Source organism: Microtus pennsylvanicus, chromosome 8, assembly GCF_037038515.1.
Source record: "Microtus pennsylvanicus isolate mMicPen1 chromosome 8, mMicPen1.hap1, whole genome shotgun sequence".
NCBI lineage: Eukaryota > Metazoa > Chordata > Mammalia > Rodentia > Cricetidae > Microtus > Microtus pennsylvanicus.
In genome coordinates this window covers 24,446,766-24,468,605 of record NC_134586.1, presented here as the reverse complement: position 1 = coordinate 24,468,605, position 21,840 = coordinate 24,446,766, and the positions used below count along the sequence as shown (strand labels likewise).

The 21,840-nt window shown below is 41.4% G+C and overlaps 1 protein-coding gene across 2 annotated transcripts; it reads left to right on the top strand.

Moving 5' to 3' along the window:
* The first annotated feature begins 1,456 nt into the window (after positions 1-1,456).
* On the top strand, positions 1,457-18,085 carry Clec4d (C-type lectin domain family 4 member D). 2 transcript variants are annotated; one of them, XM_075981969.1, is made up of 6 exons: positions 1,457-1,484; positions 3,561-3,653; positions 5,464-5,574; positions 6,106-6,254; positions 13,464-13,579; positions 17,871-18,085. In XM_075981969.1, exons 1-6 carry the CDS (start codon positions 1,457-1,459, stop codon positions 18,040-18,042), a joined length of 669 nt encoding a protein of 222 aa, XP_075838084.1. In that variant the 3' UTR covers positions 18,043-18,085. The 2 variants fall into 2 exon arrangements, with proteins under 2 accessions (XP_075838084.1, XP_075838082.1); XM_075981967.1 differs by having other exon boundaries at positions 6,103-6,254.
* The last annotated feature ends 3,755 nt before the right edge of the window (positions 18,086-21,840 follow it).

The window sequence follows — 21,840 nt, the reverse complement described above, 5'->3', positions numbered from 1 at the left end:
TTTCTCATGCAACTTTTGACCTTTGCCTTAACCTGGACGATCTTGAGATCTAGTCAACAGCGTCACTGGCTTCTTTCTCAGCTCTAAAGTGCCACACCAACCCCAGGAGATTCTGTGTGACAAGTTCCACAGACTGAGGCATTACACTCCAAAGGGAGGAGGTCTCCTGGAACCGGTTGTGGAACTGTCTAGCCAGAGAAAAATATATTGAGCTGAAGTTCTCATGGCAGTTTGTCTCCTTTATCTTCTTCTATTCCTTTTTTATATTTATGAGATGTTCTTGATAGCCTGGGCAGAGATTCTAAGTGGGAAAACTGGATAAGAAGACACCCCTTGAAATGGGGTCATTGGTCTCTTCTCTGAGAGATTCAACGCTTTGCTTCATAATCATTTATATAACTACAAAATAATACTTTGATAGAATATCTTCCCAACGATATATGAACTTGTTTGGCTGTGTGTGTGTAGATGAGGTTGGCTCTAACACTGTGGTATAGAAAGCATTGTTTAAGTATAGTTTTAAATTGAACTTTGAGGATTTTTAATAAGACAGAAGCTAGATGTTAGATAAGGATTATTAATGGAAATCTATTAACTTGATCAGGACCTAGGGGTCATAACCAAGTGCCCTTGAAGACTTTTTGAACTCGCTCTTGAAAGTTTGCCATTAACTATAAATGATTTGTGTATTTGTTCTGTTTAGTGATTATGATGTTATCTGTTCCATTCGTAATTGATTCTTTGGACTCACTGTCTAGGAAATGTAATATCTGACTGATTTTATGCTTTCTTGTGCCAGATGATTATGATAATCATTCTTTGTGACTGCTTCACTGGACACATCTTTTAGAATTGTAATACCTGTTCTTCTTGTATAAAAACCCTTGCTTGAGAGCTGCAAAATACACTCAGATTCACACTGCCTCTGTGTTTGTTTCTGTTTGTCACCGCTGAATCCTTACCCACCTGGTCTTCGAGGAACCACGTCCCAGGAAACCCCATACCTGGCTGGGGTTGTCAGTGGCACTAAAGCAGAGGTTTTTATGTCCTCACATGCTCCATGTACACAAAGTATGCCTTAAAAGCATTTCTCATTGCCGTGCTGGACACATCTCATTGAAGGCACAGAACTTCCTAAACCACGTTTTACCTCAAACATCTACTACCTTTGAAATTCTCATACATGACTAACAAGACAGATTGAGAAATCTTACATGACACGCTTCTGGCAGTTTCTGCTGACTGTTTTGGAGGTGCTTTCTCAATTTCCTTTTTCTCTGTGCCCCGTCTGCTGGAGTACCTTAGGGGAAACCCTGTTTTTGAAGATCTCTTCTTCTCGGTTAGCTCTCTTACACCGAACACTTACTGATCTTACCGGACTAGGTCAGATGTCAAGTTGAAAATATTTCTGAAGGTGAAGCCGTAGAAGAGGAGCTTGACTCTCCTGACACCCACCATGTGGCTAGAGGAACCTCAAAGGCAACGTGAGTCTCTCTCTCTTTCCTCTACCTCCTCCTCTCCTCCTCCTTCTTCAAGACAAAGCCTTGCTATGTTCTATAGGCTAGCCTTCTGTGTCGCCTGGGTTGGCCTCCAGCTGGATCTTCTTGCTTCCAGCTTCTGAAGGCTGAGGCTATAGGTGATGTTCTATTGAGCCCAGCCCCTTTCACATTAACTAGATAGATGTATTTATGACTGTGACTTTAAAATGTGAACTAAAAAAAAAGATGACGGGGAGGAGAGCAAAATGAGGATGTCCTTGCCGAAGAGAAAGGACTTGGCTAAATCCTAATAAGTTGTGTAACAGATATCAAAATCAGATCAAACCAAGGGAAGAGATAAAGTGTATTAAAAATGGGATAAAAAGGAAAGGAGAACTAATTAAATACTTTGGAAGATTGCTTTGAAGGGAAGGGAGAGCTATAGAAAACACTTAGACATAGGCTCATGATACGCCAGAGGCTTTATCTGGTTTCCTGTCTAAGTTAAGGGATATTCCCGGATTTGCACAGTGAGACTGTTAAATAATACTTTATTCTGTTAATTATATTATACTATATAATAAGCAAGATATAGAAGCATCTTCTGAATATGGCATGGCCATCGCAGCCATGAGCTCACAGTAGCTATGGTGCCTGCTTAGGACCAGTCAGTATTCCAGCAGCCGCAGAGACCATGAATGGGGAAGCAAGAACATGCTGGGGGTGCCTGGGGATGGGAGTGTGAGGGCGAGAGGGGACTCAGGATGGGTATGATCACGATACATTGCTTAGATGTGAGAAAGTATCAAAGAATAAATAAAAGATGTTCTAGTCACAAAAAGAAATGTACAACAAATTGTTAAAATGTTTAAACTTTAAATCTTGCTTAAAATCTCATCAGTTTGTTACAGCTGACTTCAACAGGACCACACTGTACTGCAGTCCTGATAAACACTGTTTTTTTGTTTTTATTTATTTATTTATTTATTGCTTATGTTTGGTTTTGGCTTTGTACTGGGGACTGGGAGCAGTGTCCCCTGCATGCTGGGGAAGTAAGTACTCTACCCCTGAGGTACACCCAGCCCTTTCTTCACTTTTAATTTCTACGCAGAATCTCGCTGGGTTTTGTGGGCTCGCCTTGAACTCCCTCTGTACCCCAGGCAGGCCTTGAATTTAATTTAGTCCTTCCCTCACCTCCTGAATAGTTGGAACTACATGCCTATTATACCAGACCTGTCAGAAAAAAAAATACACTGCTAGGAATACCCTTCTGTACAAATAAATGCAGCCCTTTGTGTGGCATAGAGTTCTAGACTGAAGTTGGTGCAGCAAATGCAATGCATTTAAGGCTGGGTAAATGCTGGGCCACCAAGGTGGCTCGGTAGATGAAGGCACTTGCTGTCAAGTCTAAAGATCTACATGGTGGAGGGAGAGAACCGGCTCTGCTAAGTTGTCTTCTGATTTCCATGCATGCACCATGGCATGTGCATACACACAAGTAAATAAATAAATAAATAAAGGAAATGGAAAGCCAGGAATGGGCAAATGCCGCTCATTGGTGCTTCTCGGGGGCTTTTCTCAGGGGCTAGCCTCAGCAACATACCCATCTCCTCTCTTGAGTGCATGCTCTCAATGTGCCTTTTGGATCAATGTGAAAAACATTGCCACATATTTTAGTTCTCCAATGGAACATACTTTCATTTGTTTAATGATTATTTATGATCTGAGCAGATTAAATATACCGCTCATAATTTTGCCCAAATTTTGAATTGAATTTGGAATTCTCTATATGTGTGTGTATGCATGCGTGCATGTGTGCATGTTTTACGTTATTTATGTTATATAAAAGCTTTAATTTTTATGGCTTTTGTTTTTGTGTTCTGCTCATAAAAACCTTTCTTTTTAAAAACAAGTTTGTATTTTTCTTTGTTATTTACTAGCAGACCCTAAGATTGGTTTATTCACAGGACGTGTTTAAGTCTCTCGTGTGCCTTCTGCACTCTCGCACTGAGCCTGCTTCTTGATAATCTTGGCTTCCCTCGTGGCAGAGAGGAAACTAATCTGTTTTTCTTTTCGTTCTAGCAAAAGGTGCTCGACACTCCCAGCTGATCCCGTGGGTCCTCTCTGTTGTTTTCATCACACTTCTCAGTGCTTGCTTTATCGCAAATTGTTTGGGTAAGTTACTAGGCAAACAAAGCTCATCTTGAATTATTTGCCCCAAGAACTTCCAATGTGCGCACCGGAAGCCTCCCTTTTCCTCAGTGTATCCACACACAGTGCTTTCGCTGTCTTGGGCGATGGTCAGAGATGCACACTTGACTTTCTAATGTAGATGAGACTGCTCTGTTTGCTTCCAAAAACAGCACTTTGCTGAGGCACGATTGATATATAAAAGCTCGACGCCTTAAATGTATCCACCCCAAGACTGGGGACAAATATGTATCCCTGAAGCCATGAGCACCACAGAAGTCTTGTTCTATCTGATATCAAGCCTGAAGATAAGGCTGCTATGACTGAATTAGTATGGTGTTGGTCTAAGACAAACAGGCTGCAGGAAAGCATTAACTCTACATATGTATTTCCTTATCTAAAATAAAGGTGGATGTTTCAGAGTTATGGGGAAAGGAGAGCTTTGTTAAATTAATGTTTTAGACATCATTGATTATATTTATCAACTGAAACTGGGTTCTTGCGTCATATCATATACAAGCCACAGCCCACTATAGTGAAAACAGAACTCTATAGGACAGAATTTTTGTACTGCATTTATGTGTGGAATGTAATCTGTCAAAACAACTGGGAACATGCCAGCAATATAATAAAAATTATATTTTATATAGTCTTAAGATGGCATTCTAGAGAAGAGAAAATGAAAAGATTACAAATACACACCTTGGTTGTTAGGGAAGTACGGCTGCCAGTCACGATGAGTCAACACTGCAAAACTCCAGGGATGCAATGACTAAATGCATACACCATCTGATGATGAAGACGTAGAACACCGGAACCGGGGTGCTTACCCTCAGGAGACAGCCCAAAGCAGGGAGCCTGTTCAGAAAGCTTTCTCACATACCCCCACTTACCATGCCTGTGAGTGCCACCAGCAATAGAAACAGGAGGACTTAGTCTCCTTGGGATGCAAGGTCAACACTGCTCAGAGCAGCGCAGTTCACGTCAGCCCCATGCTGGATGCAGAGGATGTGCTAGAAGCCAGAGACCGAGGCATTTCACTGTGTGAAGACAGTAGACGACTTTCCAGCTATGAAAATGGATGAACTGCAACTACGGGCAGCAATACTGTTTCAGAAACAATGCTGAGCAGAAGTCAGCACCAAAGGATGCAGGCCACCTGAGTCCACTCATAGAGAATCCCAAAGAAAGTCATTCTGATCTACGGCACCATGCTGAAACTGTGAAGCAAAACCCAGGGTGAAGACTTTAAAAGTCACGAGATGGTTAACTGCAAAAGGAAGAGTGGGCTGTGTTTGGGGGATGATGGCTATGTGGGGTGTTGGCAATGTTCTATTTCTTGAATCTGGCAGCTTTTGCCCAACATGTTCATGTTATGCTAATTTACAAACCTGTACGTTTCTTTTTAATTTTTAATATTAGTATTTTATTATATTTCAAATATTTGACATAGAGTAAAAATATCACTAAAGTCGTGAGGGTGATAAAGCTTTGTGGAGCTGGCCCACTGCTTACCAGAACCCTCACTCTTGTGCACATTCCAATAGAATAAACCAAAAAGGGCAGGCACCTAGAAGATTCCAAAACTTCCAGTGTCAATCACAAAGTGGATAAAATGATTATAAAATATTAGCTTTCTGCAGTTGCTTTCAGTAAATTTACCTGGGGTCACAGAATGGGGTATAGGAAAGAAAAGATGTGGGGACCTTAACTGTGAGGGAAGAAGGGTGGGGAGATCAGCCCACTTTTCTAAATCGGTGGCCACACAGGGAATAACTGTTCTTCCTCCCGACAGTGACTCATCGTTACTTTTCACGCTGGAAGAGAAGAGGAGGAGCGGTGATTTTCTCTAATTACCAAACAACACTAACGTGTGCGCGAGGGGAGCTGGAGTCCGGAGCAACAGGTAGCAGAGGAAACTTCTAATTTGCTTCTAATCAGCCTTTAAAGTGCGTCCCTAGTAAATCAGAAAGGACACATGAGAACTGGCTGCAAGAATAAGTATTGGTCAATTGCTAAGATGCCTATTTCTTTATTTATATTCTGGAATGTATGAATTCATAGAGAATTAAGAAATGCTTGAGTTCTGCATATTCTTTGCTCTTCTTTCCAATAAAATATCCTGAAGAAGACTTCATTATAGTAACATTTGTTTAATTTTAAATTAAATACTCTCTCTCCTTCCTCCCTCCCTTCCCCTTATCAATTCGTTTCTTCCTTTCTTTACAAAGTATCAAACTCAGGACTTCTCACATTCTAGGAAAGTGAGCCACACTGCGAGCTCTGGAAATATTTTAAATATGAAAGCAAATACAAGTAAGGACAGTGACAACATTAATGTCTTCTGAGGCAATAATCGTAGTAGGATAAGCATTCCTCTGCCACAGAAGAAATGTTCCTTTGTAACTAATGCTTATTCCAACTCTCACCCGAGGAGATACCTGGAGCTGTTGCCCTGCTAGCTGGATAGCCTTCCAGTCCAACTGCTATCTTCCTCTTAACGACAACCAGACGTGGCATGAGAGTGAGGGGAACTGCTCAGTGATGGGCGGTCACCTGGCAACCATCAACACCGAAGCCGAGCAGGTCTGTATTGGTTCAGCTCACACTGACGCTCCGGGTTCATTATACCGCAGTGGCAAAGGCAACCAAGAGAAACTTCAAAGAGGAAAGGGTTTATTTCGTCTTGCAGCTTACCGTCCACCATGGGGTGATTTCTGGGCAGGAATTTATGCAGGAACTTGAAACAGAAACCACGGAGGAGCACTGCTTTCTGGCTCACTCAAGGCTCATACTTAGCTAGTTTTTTGTTTTTGTTTTTGTTTTTTCCAGCTCAGGACCATCTACCCAGGAAATGGTCTGCCCACAGTAGGCTGGGGCCCTCCTATGCCAATTAACAATGCACACAGCCCCCACAGCCATGCCCACAAGCCAGCCTGATTTGGATATCCCTCACCTGAGATTCCCTTTTCAAGTAATTCTAGGCTGTGCCGAGTAGACACCAAAAGCTAACTAGGACCACCAGTCATTCTGTTGTCTTAAATTACTTTGTAGAGAAGAAATTTTTTTGCTCCCTATATATCTTTCCTTCATCATCTTCATCAGCCTGGAAATCTCTTTCTTCCTTTCCCACTCCTTCCCTTTCCTCTTCCCACTCCCTTCTTTTTTCACCTCTTTGATTTTCAACTGTGCTTTTCATAATGACAAAGTTCAACCTATATTATAGCATAATTTACCCTTTCTCTGATAATCAAACACATGCGCCCAAAGAATTATATAGTACAATGCATATCTTTCATCTTTTAAAATTGAAAATAGGTTCCTCTCTCATGCAAAACATCCTGACCGCAGTTTTCCATCTTCGCACTGCTCTTAGTCCCCACCCCCATAAACAATCTTTTTCACCCCAGATCCATTTCCTCTCCATTTGCTCTTCAGAAAAAGAGTAAGTCTCCAAGAGACGACTGCCAAACAGGGCACAACAAATAGATACAATAAGACAAAGCATCATCGAAGCTGGGCAGGTAACCCAACGGGAAGGAAAGAGTCTCAAGATCAGGCAAGAGTCAGAAATCCACCCACTCTCACTGATAGGAGTCTCACAAAAACATCAAACTAATAACCATAGCATATATACAGACCTGGTGCAGGCCGTGTAGAAATATATGGACTTTATATGTTAGAAAGCTAGTCAGTTTCCTCTCTGTGGCCAACCTCTGGTCTTTCCAGACTTGAATGATGTGTCATTTCTCCCAGAAATCCACCCTTTCCTACTCTGCTCTCTCTCGTCTCGGATGTAGGCTCTGCTAAGGCTCTCTGAGCACGTAGGGATGTCAGATTGACTCCAGTGACTGCAGTTCTTCCAATGACTCCCACTTGATGGAAGGCTCAGGGCACACTTTCCTTCCTTTTATATTTCCAATATCCTGCGCAAAGCCAGGCATACAGTAGGACTCGTGAGAACACAGTAGGACATACAGTAGGACGCATGAGCATATAACTACATGAGTGGCTAATCAGGACTGAAGTGGCTTCTTACATATGGAAAATAGTTCTAATGTGTGGTACTAATTCTAAGTAAATGCATTTGAAGGTAAATTCAGTTTATTTATTATTTTTTTAGATTTATTTATTTATTTATTTATTTTGTTTTACAGTATTATGTCTGCATGTATGCCTGCAGGTCAGAAGAGGGCACCAGATTTCATTATAGATGGTTCTGAGCCACCATGTGGTTGCTGGGAATTGAACTCGGGACCTCTGGAAGAACAATCAGTGCTCTTAACCTCTGAGCCATCTCTCCAGCCCCTAAATTCAGTTTATAAAAAGATGAAATTGCTCTCTTCATGTGGTACATTTTGTATATGTGTTCTAACCCAGCTTTTGCTTTTCCTTGGTCCACAGGATTTCCTTAGTGATTCTGTCTCCTTGACTTCGCCATGTATAGGTTTTCTAACTCTTCAAATGAAATAGAATAGAATGAAATAGCTACACTATTTTAAAATTTTTCCCTTTTATTGAAAATAGATTATTTACTCTTACAATATATTCTTACAATTTCCACTCCCTCTACTCCTGTCAGTTCCTTCCCACCTCCTCTCCCCTCCAGATACACTCCTTTTCTGTCTCTTTTTAGAAAAGAACAGGATTCGAAGAAATAACAGCCCAACAAGATAAAACAAAATGTAATAAGATGTAGCAAAAACTATCGTATTGGAGTCTGACACAGCAAACCAACAGCAGAAAAAGAGTTCCAAGAGCAGGCAAAAGAGTCAGAGACCTACTTCTTCCTTTAGTCTGGAGTCCCATGAAAATACTAAGCCAATAGCTATTATATGTATGTGGAGGACCTGGTGTAGACTCATGGAGGCCCCATACTTGCTACTTCAGCTCCTATGAGCTCCTATGCCCTTGCCTAGTTGATTCAGAGAACCTTGTTTTCTTGGTGTTTTCCTCTGGCTCTTACAACCTTTCCACCTCTCTTCTGTGGGATTCCATGAGCTCTGACAGAAGGGGTTTGATGGAGACCTCCAATTTAGATTCTCTCTCTCTCTCTCTCTCTCTCTCTCTCTCTCTCTCTCTCTCTCTCTCTCCTCTCTCCATAATGTCTGGCTGTGGGTTTCTGCATCTGTTCCCATCTGCTGCTAGAGGAAACCTATCTGATGATGACCGGATAAGACACTGATCTGTGATTATAGCACAGTATCATTAGGAACCATTTTATTGATTTTTTTTAAAAGACCAGTAGTGTTTGATTTTACCCTAGTACTCTTGGCTATCTAATTCTTAGTTACCCAAGCAGTGTTGAGTCTGGGTTCCTTCTCAAGAAGTGAGCCTTTAACCAAATCAGACATTGGTTGACTACTCCTACGAGTTCTGTGCCACCATTGTCCTAGCACGTCTTTTCAGGCAGGACAGATTGTTGGTCAAATGTTTTGTGGCTGGGTTGGTGTCTACCACATTTCTCTCCTGGTAGCCTACAGAGTACCTTCACACACCAAAAGACTAGAAAGTAAGGATGAAGTTTCCATGTAGGCACCAGTTTGATTTCTCTTTGTTCAATGAATTGTGTGGATGTTGTTTTTGGCAATGGGGTTCCCCTGTCAGTTTACATAAAGCAACCCTTTGTCTTAACATCATCTTGGGTTGTTTGAAGATTTCCATGAGACCTTGTTGGTCAACAACTTAATTAAATGCAACCCAATCCTGCTACTGGAAGCCTCACCTGCCTACAGGTGACAGTCAGTTGAGACTCTGTATCTCTCATTTCTAGGAGTCCCCCTTAGGATCACCTTCAAGACTTCAGGAAGTTTCCACTGCACTAGATTTCCACGCCACCCACAAAATGCCTCCCAATTCTCGCTGTCTATTCCCATATTCTCTCCTTTCATACCATTTCTCCAACATCTGATTCCTCCTCCTATCCCCCACTTACCCCCAGGTCATCCATAAAATCTATTCCATTTTCCCTTCCTAGGGAGATCCATGAACCCCCCGAAAACCCTATTAATAGATTAAATAATATCTCTAGGTCTATGGCTTGTAGCTTGAGTATTATTTACTTACTGGTTCATATCCATTTAAAAGTAATGGGTTACTTAACTTAGGATGATTTCCTTTCTAATTCCATTCATTTGCCTCCAAATTTCATGATGTAAGTTTTTAACAACTGAGTAATACTCCATTGTGTAAGTATACCACATTTTCTTTATCCATTCTTTGGCTGAGGGAAATCTCAGTTATTTCCAATTTCTTGTAAACAGAGACTGTGCTTTTGTTTCCCAGCTGCCCAGACCCAAATAATCACACAGAAGCTTATAGTAATTATAAACTCTTTGGCCTATTAGTTCAGGCTTACTAGTATCTAGCTTCTATAACTTAAATTAACCTATAGTTCTTATCTATGTTTAGTCACGTGGCTTGGTATTTTTTCTCAGTGCAACATTTTCATCTTGCTTCCTCTACATCTGGGTGGCAACTGAAGACTGAGCCTTTTCTCTTCCCAGAATTCTCCTAGTCTGGTCACCTCACCTCTATACTTCCTGCCTGGCTACTGGCCAATCAGTGATTTATTAAACCAATATGAGCGACAAATCTTTAAAGGGTACAAGAACATTATCCCACAGCAATTTCTGGCTATTATGAGTAAAGGTGCATGAACATGGTAGAGCATGGGTCCTTATGGTAGGATTAAGCATCCTTTGAATATATTCACAAGAGTGATATAGCTGGTCTTGAGGTGGATTGATTCCAAATTTTCTGAGGAACTGCCATATTGATTTTCATAGCGGCTGTACAAATTTGCACTCCTACTGGCAATGGAGGAGTGTTTCTCTTACTCTACATGATCTCCAACATAAGATGCCATCAGTGTTTTTGATCTTAGCAGTTCAGGTAGGTATAAGAATCTCAAACTAGTTTTGATTTATACTACTCTGGTGGCTAAGGATGTGGAATATTTCTTTAAGTGTTTCTCAGCCATTTGAGATTCCCCTATTGAGAATTGGTGTTTTTTGACATCTAATTTCTTGAGTTATTTATGTATTTTGGACATTAGTGCTCTATCAGATGGGGAGTTGGAAAAAATACTCCCAATCTGCAGGCCATTTTAACTGACAGTGTCTTTTGTCTTCCAGAAGCTTTTCAGTTTCATGAGGTCCCATTTATTAATTGATGATCTTGGTGCCTGTGCTGTCTGCATTCTGTTCAGAAAGTCTTCTCCTGTGCCAATGCATTCAAAGCTATTCCACACTTTCTCTTCTATCAAGCTCAGCCCATCTGGTTTTATGTTGAGATCTTTGATTCACCTTGATTTGAGTTTTGTGTAAAATGATAGATAATGGATCTCTTTGCATTCTTCTACATATAGATGTCCAGCTAGACCAGCACCATTTGTTGAAGTGGTGTCTTTTTTTCCAGTATATATCCTCAGGTTAGGAAAATTTTCTTGTATGATTTTGTTGAAGACATTTTCTGGGCCTTCAACCTGGATGTCTTCTCCATCCTCTATACCTGTTATTCTTAGGTTTGGTCTTTTCTAAGTGTTTCAAATTTCCTGGATATTTCGTGTCAGGAGTTTTTGGATTTAACATTTTCTTTGTCTGATGAATCTATTTCTTCTATCTTCAGCACCTGAGAGTCTCTCTTTCATCTCTCGTATTCTGCTGGTAAAGATTGGCACTGCAGTTCCTGATTAGACTGCTAAAGTTTTCACCTCCAAAACTCCCTCATTTTGTGTTTTATTTTTTGATTCAGTTTCCATTTTCAGGTCTTGAACAATTTTATTCATTTCCTTCAACTGTTTGCTTGTGTTTGCTTTAATTCTTTAAGAGAGTTAATAATTTCCTCCAATTTTTTATTTGTGTTTTTCTGGATTTCTTTTTTTTTTTTTTTTGGTTTTTCGAGACAGGGTTTCTCTGTGGCTTTGGAACCTGTCCTGGAACTAGCTCTTGTATACCAGGCTGGTCTCGAACTCACAGAGATCCGCCTACCTCTGCCTCCCGAGTGCTGGGATTAAAGGCGTGCGCCACCATCGCCCGGCCTGGATTTCTTTAAGGACAGGATAGCTGGGCTCTAGAGGAGACATAGTGCTCTGACTGTTATTGATTGTATCCTTATGCCACCTGCTGTCTAGGTATCTGGGTTTGGGGTAATTATATTTCTAGGTTCTAGTTTCTGGATTTGTCTTTGTTAGGTAGGTGTTTTGTTCCTTGGTTTCTGGTTCCTCTCTGGATTTTCAGAGAATTTCATGGCTGTGTGTTGCCTATTTGCCTGGTTTGCATGGCTGGTGTGTTCACAGGGAAGGCCTGCTGGTGTTGGAGGCTGAGATACTGGGATTAGTTGGGAAAAAGAAGGTTGGAGGATAAGTTCTTTGTGATCAGCTGGGAATGGGGTCATAGAGGAAAGGGAGACCACAGCAGGTTTCCTACTACAAAGCTGGGGATGAGACTGGGGGACTGGATCTCAGAAGCAATAGGAGAGATATGGATCCACCTTCAGCCTTCTTGTTACCCTGGGAGAAGTGGCCCTTGGGTAATCAGGGGGTGCCTGCTATAGTTGAGGTCCGGACAAAGCAATAGGGAAAGAGGAAGGTTAGAAGGGGAAGATGTAACATGAGGGCCTGCTTATCGGGGTTTCTGTCCTTCCACCAGGTCCCACAGCTGGCAGGCCCCAAAGAAAATCACACAGAGATCTCCATAAGTTATAAAACTGATTGGCCCATTAACTCAGGCTACTTATTAGCTCTTGTAGCTTATATCAACCCATTATTCTTTCTATGTTAGCCACGTGGCTTGGTACCTTTCTCAGCTGGGCAGATTACATCTTGCTTCTTGATGGTCTGGGCAAGAATGCGGAGGGAGCTTCCTTCTTCCCAGAATACTTCTGTTCTCATCGCCCTGCCTCTACTTCCTGCCTGGTTGACCCTCCTATACTTCCTGCCTGGCCAATCAGCATTTATTTAAAAAATGATAGACAGAATACAGACAATTCTCCCACACCAGGAAGATCTGTGGGACCCTCAGGAGATGGGAACAGGGGAGCAGGGAAGGGTGTTCTGCTGCAGAGCTAGGGATGAAACTGTGGGAGTGGGTGTGGGGAAACCATTTTTGTTTTCTTAAGTCTCTATTAAAAATGCAGGAATACTCAGCGTGTGCAAGGGGGGTTGCTGACACAGTCACATTTAATCTTCATGGTGACTCTATGAAGCAGTGGTGTTGACTGAGGTTTTTGTCTCGTCCGGTCCTCCAGTCATTCAATCCCAAAGAAACACACAGAGGTCTACATTAATTACAAACTGATTGGCCTAGTAGCTCAGGCTTCTTATTAACTCTTACAACAACTTATATTAGCTCATAATTCTTGTCTATGTTAGCAATGTGGCTTGGTACCTTTTTCGGCAAGGCAGTCACATCTTGCTTCCTCTGCAAGCGGGGTCACAACTGCAGACTAAAACTTTCCTCTTCCCATAATTCTCATTGTCCCGCCTCTACTTCCTGCCTGGTCACCCCACCTATACTTTCTTCCTGGCTACTGGCTAATCGGCGTTTATTAAACAAGTACAAGAAACAAATCTTTACAGGGTAAAACCATTGTCCCTCAGCACAGTGGACTTGCCAAAAGTTGCAGGGTTTGGCAAGTGAGATCCCTCTGCTACTTTAAGCAGGTTTGAGAACAAACTTATCTGATACTGTGATATTTATGCCTAACCCATGATCTCACTGACCTTTTTGCTCCTTATCAGCCTAGTGACATCACCCAAGAGCACTTACCAAAACATGTACATTTTGTATGCAGAACTTTGTGACTCAGCTTTTGGACAGTCGATTTCCCTATTTCCTGGGACTTACTGATGAGAACACAGAAGGCCTGTGGCAGTGGGTGGACCAGACACCATTTAATTCACACATGGCGTGAGTATTTTGCTTGGGGCTAAACAGTATTTAAGGGCAAAGGTGCGAAGAGTAGTCAAGGAGAACTCATTTTAAAACAGGGTTGTGGTGATATTTTGTTTATGCTATAACAAATAAAGCTTGCCTGAAGATCAGAGTGCAGAGCTAAGCCACTGGTTAGCCATAGAAGTCAGACAGTGGTGGCACACACCTTTCATCCCAGCACATGGGAGACAGAGGTAGATGGATCTCTGTGCGTTCAAGGCCTCCATGAGCTACACAAGATTGAATCTGACTGAAAGAGAAACAGAGCTCATTCAAAGGTGATTCTAGCACTTTGGATCCCATTCCTTTAATTCCAGCATTAGGGAGGTGGAGACAGAAATGATATGGTTAGACGGAGAGAGGAGGAGACAGGAGCTCACAGCAGTCTGACGATGCAGTCTGAGCATGTAGTCTGAGGATTCGTAGGGACAGAATCGTCCTTTTGTCTGAGCATTGGTAGAGGTAAGAACCCTAGTGACCACTCTGCTTCTCTGATCCTTCAGCTTTCACCCTTTGATAGCTGACTCTAAGTGTTTATTATTAAGACCAATTAGAATCTGTGCCACATAGGGAACACCTATGTAAGTACTTACTCAGTAGAGCATCAGCAGTTGAGCAGTCCCTGCATGCTCTGTTCCCACCGCACAGTAGCCTTGACTTTAGCAAAATCTGCAGAACAGTGTTTGTACACTGATTGTCCAGTGTTGAAAGAACAGATAGCATGGGAGCAATGTGAAAAGGGTTGAAGATTATCGTTTTGATAAGCAATACTATAGGAGCTAAAATTACTTTCAAAAGAGTTTTAACCTGGTTATTTTCCTCCTTGAAACCAGTATTGTATATTACAAATATAATAGAAAACCACAAGTATAACTTAAGTTTCCCTAGCAGTAATGCTAAGAAAGTAAGAAGATGTTAGACATGGTGACACACACAAATAATCCTCATCATGACATGGAATAGCAGGGCTGATAGTTTGAGGCAACCCTGGGCTACATGGGGAATCCTAGGGAGGCTGTAGCTACACAGTGAGACCATGTTTCAAACAGGAAAAACAACCAGACAAATCAACACACACACACACACACACACACACACACACACACACACACACACACAGAGAGAGAGAGAGAGAGAGAGAGAGAGAGAGAGAGAGAGAGAGAGGGAGTTTTAGGGAGTTCTAGGGAGGCCATAGCTACATAGCGAGGTCATGTTTCAAACAAGAAAACAACAAATCAACACACACACACCAAAAAACAAAAAAGGAAAAACTGGTAAAATTTATGGTAATAATATAGATAGATAGATAGATAGATAGATAGATAGATAGATAGATAGATAGATAGTAGACAAGACTGACTTTGAACTCAGAGATCTGCCTGCTTCTGCCTCCCTAGAGCTGGGATTAAGGGTATGTGCCACCACCTCCCAGGTTAGTAATATATTATCAGTTATTAATAATGTATTTAACATAGTACAGCCATGTGCACTTAACACTTAAAAGACATCTCAGGCCGGGCGGTGGTGGCGCACGCCTTTAATCCCAGCACTTGGGAGGCAGAGGCAGGCGGATCTCTGTGAGTTTGAGACCAGCCTGGTCTACAGAGCTAGTTCCAGGACAGGCTCCAAAGCCACAGAGAAACCCTGTCTCTAAAAACAAAACAAACAAACAAACAAACAAAAAGACATCTCAGTATGGAGAAGCCACATTTCTTTCTTTCTCTTTTAAAATTAGTTCTTTTATTTGAAACTCTCTTAAAATTGACTCTCCCCCTCCCAGCAGGTATCAGTTCCCAAGACTAGCAAAGGGACTTTGTGCCCATCTCCATTCTCCATGCTGGGGTCTGAGACACCTTGAGCCTGTGCAAGTTTTGCTGCCATAATCACTGTGAGCTCATATATGCAGCGGTCATGCTGTGTCTGTAGGACACTATTTCCTGGCAGTCACCCAGCTCCCCCAGCTCCCCTAGCTCTATCGCTTTATCCACCAAGATCCCTGAACCTTGGGAGGAACAGATGTGGTAACATGTCCCAGTTAGAGCTGAGCATTTAGAACCTTGGCCAGCTGTGGGTCTCTGTTAATCTTCATCTACTATAAACAGAAGCATCTCTGATGAAGACAGAGAGATGCACTGATCTATGGGTATAATAAGCCGTTAGGAGTTAGTCTAGTACTGTGTACTATAACAGACTAATGCTGCAGATTCTCCCCTAAGACCTGTACCACAAGTTCTTGGGCTGACAGTGGTGCCAGATATGGGCTCCATCCTGTGGTGCCGGACTTAAATCCAATAAGAACATTGGTTACCCCTGTAATGTTCGCGTCACTATGGCAACAGTGGTTGCGTCTTGCCAGTCATTTCAGCTTGATGAGTGCATAGGCTGGGTCAGACTAATGATGAGTCCCTTTTCCTCCTGGTAGCATTCCCAGCACGGTCAGCCCCATGAAAGCTAGTCCACAGTGATGAAGCTTCCAGTAGCATCAGCGTCCTTTCTCTGACTCAAGTCTGTGTTATCTTTAGCAGTGGGGTCACACTGTCAATTTCTGGAGGGTGACCACTAACACTGGTAATAAGCAGTAATATTTAGGGGTCTATTGGACCTCACTGGTAAACCAAAGGAGGTAAACCAGGCTGGCTGGCTGGCTGTCACTCAGGATGATTGTTTCCAGCTGCATCCTATACATTTCTTAATATAATTTTTGTTAGCAGATGAATATTTCATGGTGTAAATATACCACATTTTCATTATCCATCCCTCAACTGATGGATATTTAGACTATTTCTGTTTCCTGGCTATTGTGAAAAGTACAGCAATGAACATGTATCTACATTTATCTACGTATCTACATTTACAGGATATAGAATCATTTGGCTATATGTCCAAGAATGGCAGAGCTGGGTCATAGATTAAATATATTTCTAGCTTTTTGAAGAAACTTCTCACGGATTTCCCTACTGGCTCTACCAGTTTGCACCCCGACCAGCAATAAATGAGTAATTGCCTTTCTCTGCATGTACGCCAACATTTGCCTTCATTTGTTTATTTGGATCTTAGGAATTCTGACTGGAGCAAGATAAAAATCGCAAAGCAGTTTAATCTGCATCGACCCAATGGCAAAGAATGTTGGGCATTTCAAAGATATTTCTCTGCCATTTGTATTTTATCTTTTGAGAGCGCTCCACTTAGTTTCAAACCTCATTTGTTTTCCTGGTGTTTACTATTTCCCTTTCAGTTCTTTTATTTATTTATTTATTTATTTATTTATTTATTTATTTATTTATTTATTTATTTTTTGGTTTTTCAAGACAGGGTTTCTCTGTGGCTTTGGAGCCTGTCCTGGAACTAGCTCTTGTAGCCCAGGCTGGTCTCGAACTCAGAGATCCGCCTGCCTCTGCCTCCCGAGTGCTGGGATTAAAGGCATGTGCCACCACCGCCCGGCTCTCAGTTCTTTTTATATTCTAGATACTAACCCTCTGTCAGATGTGTAGATGATAAATATCCTATACCCTTCTTAGGCTACCTCTCTACTTAAACTGTGGTGGTCTTTGGTTTACAGAACCACCAAGTCCCATTTATTAGTATTGGTCTTAATCCATTTCCCACCGGGGTCCTGTTCAGAAAATCCTGTGTCCATGACTTCAAGAGCATCCCTATTTTTGCCTCTATCAGATTCGGGGAATCAGGTTTTATCTGAGGTCCTTGATTCATCTAGAATTGAATTTTGTGAGGTGAGAGGTAAGGATCCAGTTTCATTGTTTTACAGTTAGCTATCCGGTTCTGCCAGCACCATTTGTTGAAGATGCTCTTTTCTCCCATCTCCATTGTCGGCTTCACTGTAAAAAGTCAGGTAGATGAAAAAATGCGAACTTACTTATGGCTCCTCAGTTTTATTCCATTGATCCGTGAGTCTGTTTTTATGCCAATGTCATTCCTGTGTATCCCTGGCTGTCCTGGAACTCACTCTGTAGACCATGCTGGCCTCGAACTCAGAGATCTACTACCTACCTCTGCCTCTGGAGTGTTGGGATTAAAGACATGTGCCACCACTGCTGGGGTTGGAAGCAACATTTCAAATGTTCAATAGCTACATCTGGCCGGTGCCTCTTGTCATGCAACTTCTGCTCTGTTTCATCACTTGCCCTATTGTTCTCTCTCTCTCTCTCTCTCTCTCTCTCTCTCTCTCTCTCTCTCTCTCTCTCTCTCTCTCTCTCTCTCTCTCTCCAGATTGTCCTGTGGTATAATCTCTATCTCACTGTTCTTTCAGATTCTGGCATGAGGGTGAACCCAATGACTTTAAGGAAGAAGACTGCGTCGTCCTCATTAATGTCCAAGATAAATGGGCCTGGAATAACTTCCCCTGTCACTTCCAGGCGAATAGCATTTGTAAGTTACCCGGAGCAACATTCAGCTGGAAGCCCACAAAGCAGTCCTTATGATGGAGATGGCAAAGATGAACCTATCAAACCATGGGGAAGTGTCTATGTGTCACAGAAATAGAGAGCACAGTGCACTGTCATAGGGCACTGCCAACACGAAGATGTTCTTCATTTTTTTGTGCTTAAATTTAATTCAACATATATAGTGTGGTTTGTGCTCTCTCGCTCTCTCTCTCTCTCTCTCTCTCTCTCTCTCTCTCTCTCTCTCTCTGTGTGTGTGTGTGTGTGTGTGTACATATGTTTAAGATGGGTTTTGTGTGGCATTTTGGTTGAATGATCATCATTACATGGAAACCAGTTTTTATCTTGCTTCCTAGACAGTATGTTAAGATATTCATTTTTCAGTCGGTATGTATTAGTTATGTATTTATAGAAGTATTGAATAATACAATCTTTTTTGCCATTTTTCTACTGCTCAAATTATTACCTCTTAAAATCCAAACTTGTAGTAGACAAACTGATAGTGATTTTTTTTTTGTTTTTAATTCTTCTCTCATACATTACATCCTGACTACATTTCCCCCACCCTCCTCCACTCCTCCAAGTACACCCTTACCTCCCATCTCCCCCAGACCTACTGAGCCTCCATTTTCCTTCAGAAAAGAGCAGGCCTCCCAGAGATATCAAACAAACACAGTCTAACAAGATGCAACAAGACTAGGCATAAGCCCTCAAATCAAGCCAGACAAGGTTACCCAGTGGGAGGAAAAGGGTTCCATTTAAACCCAAATATCAGTTTGAAATTTTAACATTTTTACTGTTTGATATTTTACTTCTACATTTAAATAGTTACTAAAAATCTCCCAGGAAAAGAGTGTAAAACAGGTCTCAGTGATTTACTGCCCATGTAGAAAGGAGGGCCATAAACCTTTTAACACTTTCTTCTTTCTTCATTCTAGCCATCAGGCCAAAGTATGCACTCTCATGCTGACCTAACATCATTCTAATGGGCTCTTCCAACTCCCTTGTAGCGGAGGCGACGAAGTCTGGGAACGCCTAAGAGCTCCCATTCTCATGGTTTGTTCTGGGAACGCTGAAGAACTCCCATTCTCGTGGTTTGTTCATGGCCATTTGGGCTGTGACTCACACACCTGTTCCTGGAGATGAACCATGTCTCTTTTGTGCTTTCAGTCATGTTAATAGAGATGCGCTGTCTTTTTCACTTGGCTAAGGACCCAATTTTCTCAATTATTTGAGGTTCCCTCCATTGGTGTTTTCATTTTGCATCATAAAGATATCACCTTTTAATTTGTTTATATAAATTGTCTAATTTAAGAGCTGTGCTATTGGCAAGAAAATCACTGAGTTGACAAGCTCCAGTTACTGTTTGTACTGTAAGTGGTTCAGACAACCAACCAGAGGAAAGCCTGCTGGGGTTGGGAAGGTGGATCAGGGGTTAGGATTGGATTGCTTGCTCCTCTTCCAGAGGACCACAGACTGGTTCTCAGTATCCGCACCAACTCCAGGGCATCTTTCTCTTTCTTCTGCATACACAACACACACACACACACACACACACATACACACACACACACATTTTTAAAAAGAAAAATACTGTTTTAATCTTGTTTGAGATTTGATTTGCTAATTTTCCTGCATCTGAGCTGAGATTTTCAGCCAACAATTTTTTAGCATGTCTTCTCCTCCACCATTCTTTTCATTTGTTTGGTTGATTGGTTTTGGTTTATTTTATTGTTTGTTTTTTCAAGACAGGGTTTTTCTGTAGCTTTGGAACCAGTCCTGAAAACTAGCTCTTGTAGACCAGGCTGGCCTCGAACTCATAGAGTTCCACCTGCCTCTGCCTCCTGAGTGCTGGAATTAAAGCCCTGTACCACTACTACCCGGCTCCTCTACCGTTCTTAAAGGCAGCAGCTAATCTGCAAGTTTGTTAATGATTTTCCAGGTTAAATGTCAAATATTGACGTTTGGTTAAGTGTGGCAGTGGAGTGTATGTGTTTTATGTGTGTCCAGGTTAAAGTTGGTGCTTTTGAATGACGGGGGACTAAGTAACTTTACATGTGTTGGCAACATTAATTAAATTATACAGCACAAAATGAGTCAAAATAATTTTATATATTAAAGGGATTTGTATACTTAATTTTATCCATTTTAATGTACACACCAGAAGCCTGTCTATGTAGAAATCCAGTTGTCAATAAAATGTGAACCATCCGTGACACTCATAATAGTTTCCTTATTCTTCTTCTGTATTCTCTATTCTTTATTTTCCTGATGATTTCCTCCTCTCATTCTTGATGTTCGCCTTCTAACTCTACTTTTATTCTTTTTTATTCTCTCTCTCTACTTTTCCTCTACAGCTTATATACTACCAACAAAATATTTTAGGCAATATAGAAACTAAAATGTGATTACATTCTACTTTTCGAGTGAATGATGACAATGAATACAAGTTTAAAAACATGTTTTACATTTCTATTACATGATTTAGCCTTTTACGTATTACAGTTGAAAAATAAATCCCCAAGAACCCACATACACTCATACCCAAACAACTTGCCATAGATTAATAGTGTGTAAACAAGCAAGCGATTTTTCTCAGCCAGTTCTTTTACTGGCAGGCTGCATCTTACAGTTACAAAGAAAGGACCTATCATCTCAATATTTATTTATCTATTTATTTAGTTAGTTAGTTTGGTTTTTTGAGACAGGGTTTCTCTGTGTAGCTGTGGAGCTTGTCCTGGCACTTGCTCTGTAGACCAAGCTGGCCTCAAAATCACAGAGATCCACCTGCTTCTACCTTCCAAGTGCTGGGATTAAAGGCATGCGCCACCACTGCCTGATTTTTCTTTTCTTTTTTTAAAACAGTCTTTTTTATTTTACATACCAATCCCAATTTCCTCTCCCTCCCCTCCTCCCACTTTGCCCACCTTCCCTTCTCACCTCTTATCCACTCCTTAAAGAGAATAAGACCTCCCATGGAGAGTCAACAAAATCTGTCACATCACTTGAGGTAGAACCAAGGCCCTACCCCCTGTATCTAGGCTGAGCTCAAATGTGCCATCAGACAACATTTGCATATATGCCCAAGAGGGGTATTGCTGGGTCCTGAGGTAGGTTTATTCCCAATTTTCTGAGAAACTGTCATACTGATTTCCAGAGTAGTTGTATAAGTTTGCATTCCTACCAGCAATGGAGGAGTGCTCCCCTTACTCCACATCCTCTCCAGAATAAGGTATCATTGGTGTTTTTGATCCTAACCATTCTGACAAGTATAAGATGGTATCTCAGGGTTGTTTTGATTTGCATTTCCCTGATGGCTAAGGATGTTAAATATTTCTCTAAGTTTCTTTGGCCATTTGAGATTCTTCTGCTGACAATTCTCTGTTTAGTTCTGTACCCCATTTTTATATTGACTTATTTTCAATTTTGATGCCTAATTTCTTGAGTTCTTTATATATTTTGTAGATTACACTTCTGTCTGATATGGGGTTGGTTAAGATCTTTTTCCATTCAGTAGGCTATCATTTTGTCTTATGGGCTGTGTCCTTTGCTTTACAGAAGCTTCTCAGTTTCAGGAGGTCCATTTATTTATTGTTGATCTCAGTGTCTGTGCTACTGGTGTTATATTTAGGAAGTGTTTCCCTGTGCCCATGCATTGAAGGCCATTTTCCACTTTCTCTTCTATCAGGTTCAGTGTGGTTGGATTTATATTGAGGTCTTTAATCCATTTGGACTTTGTTTTGTGCATGGGGATAGATATGGATCTATTTTCATTCTTATACATGTTGATATCCAGTTATGCCAGCACCATTTCTTGAAGATGCTTTCTTTATTCCA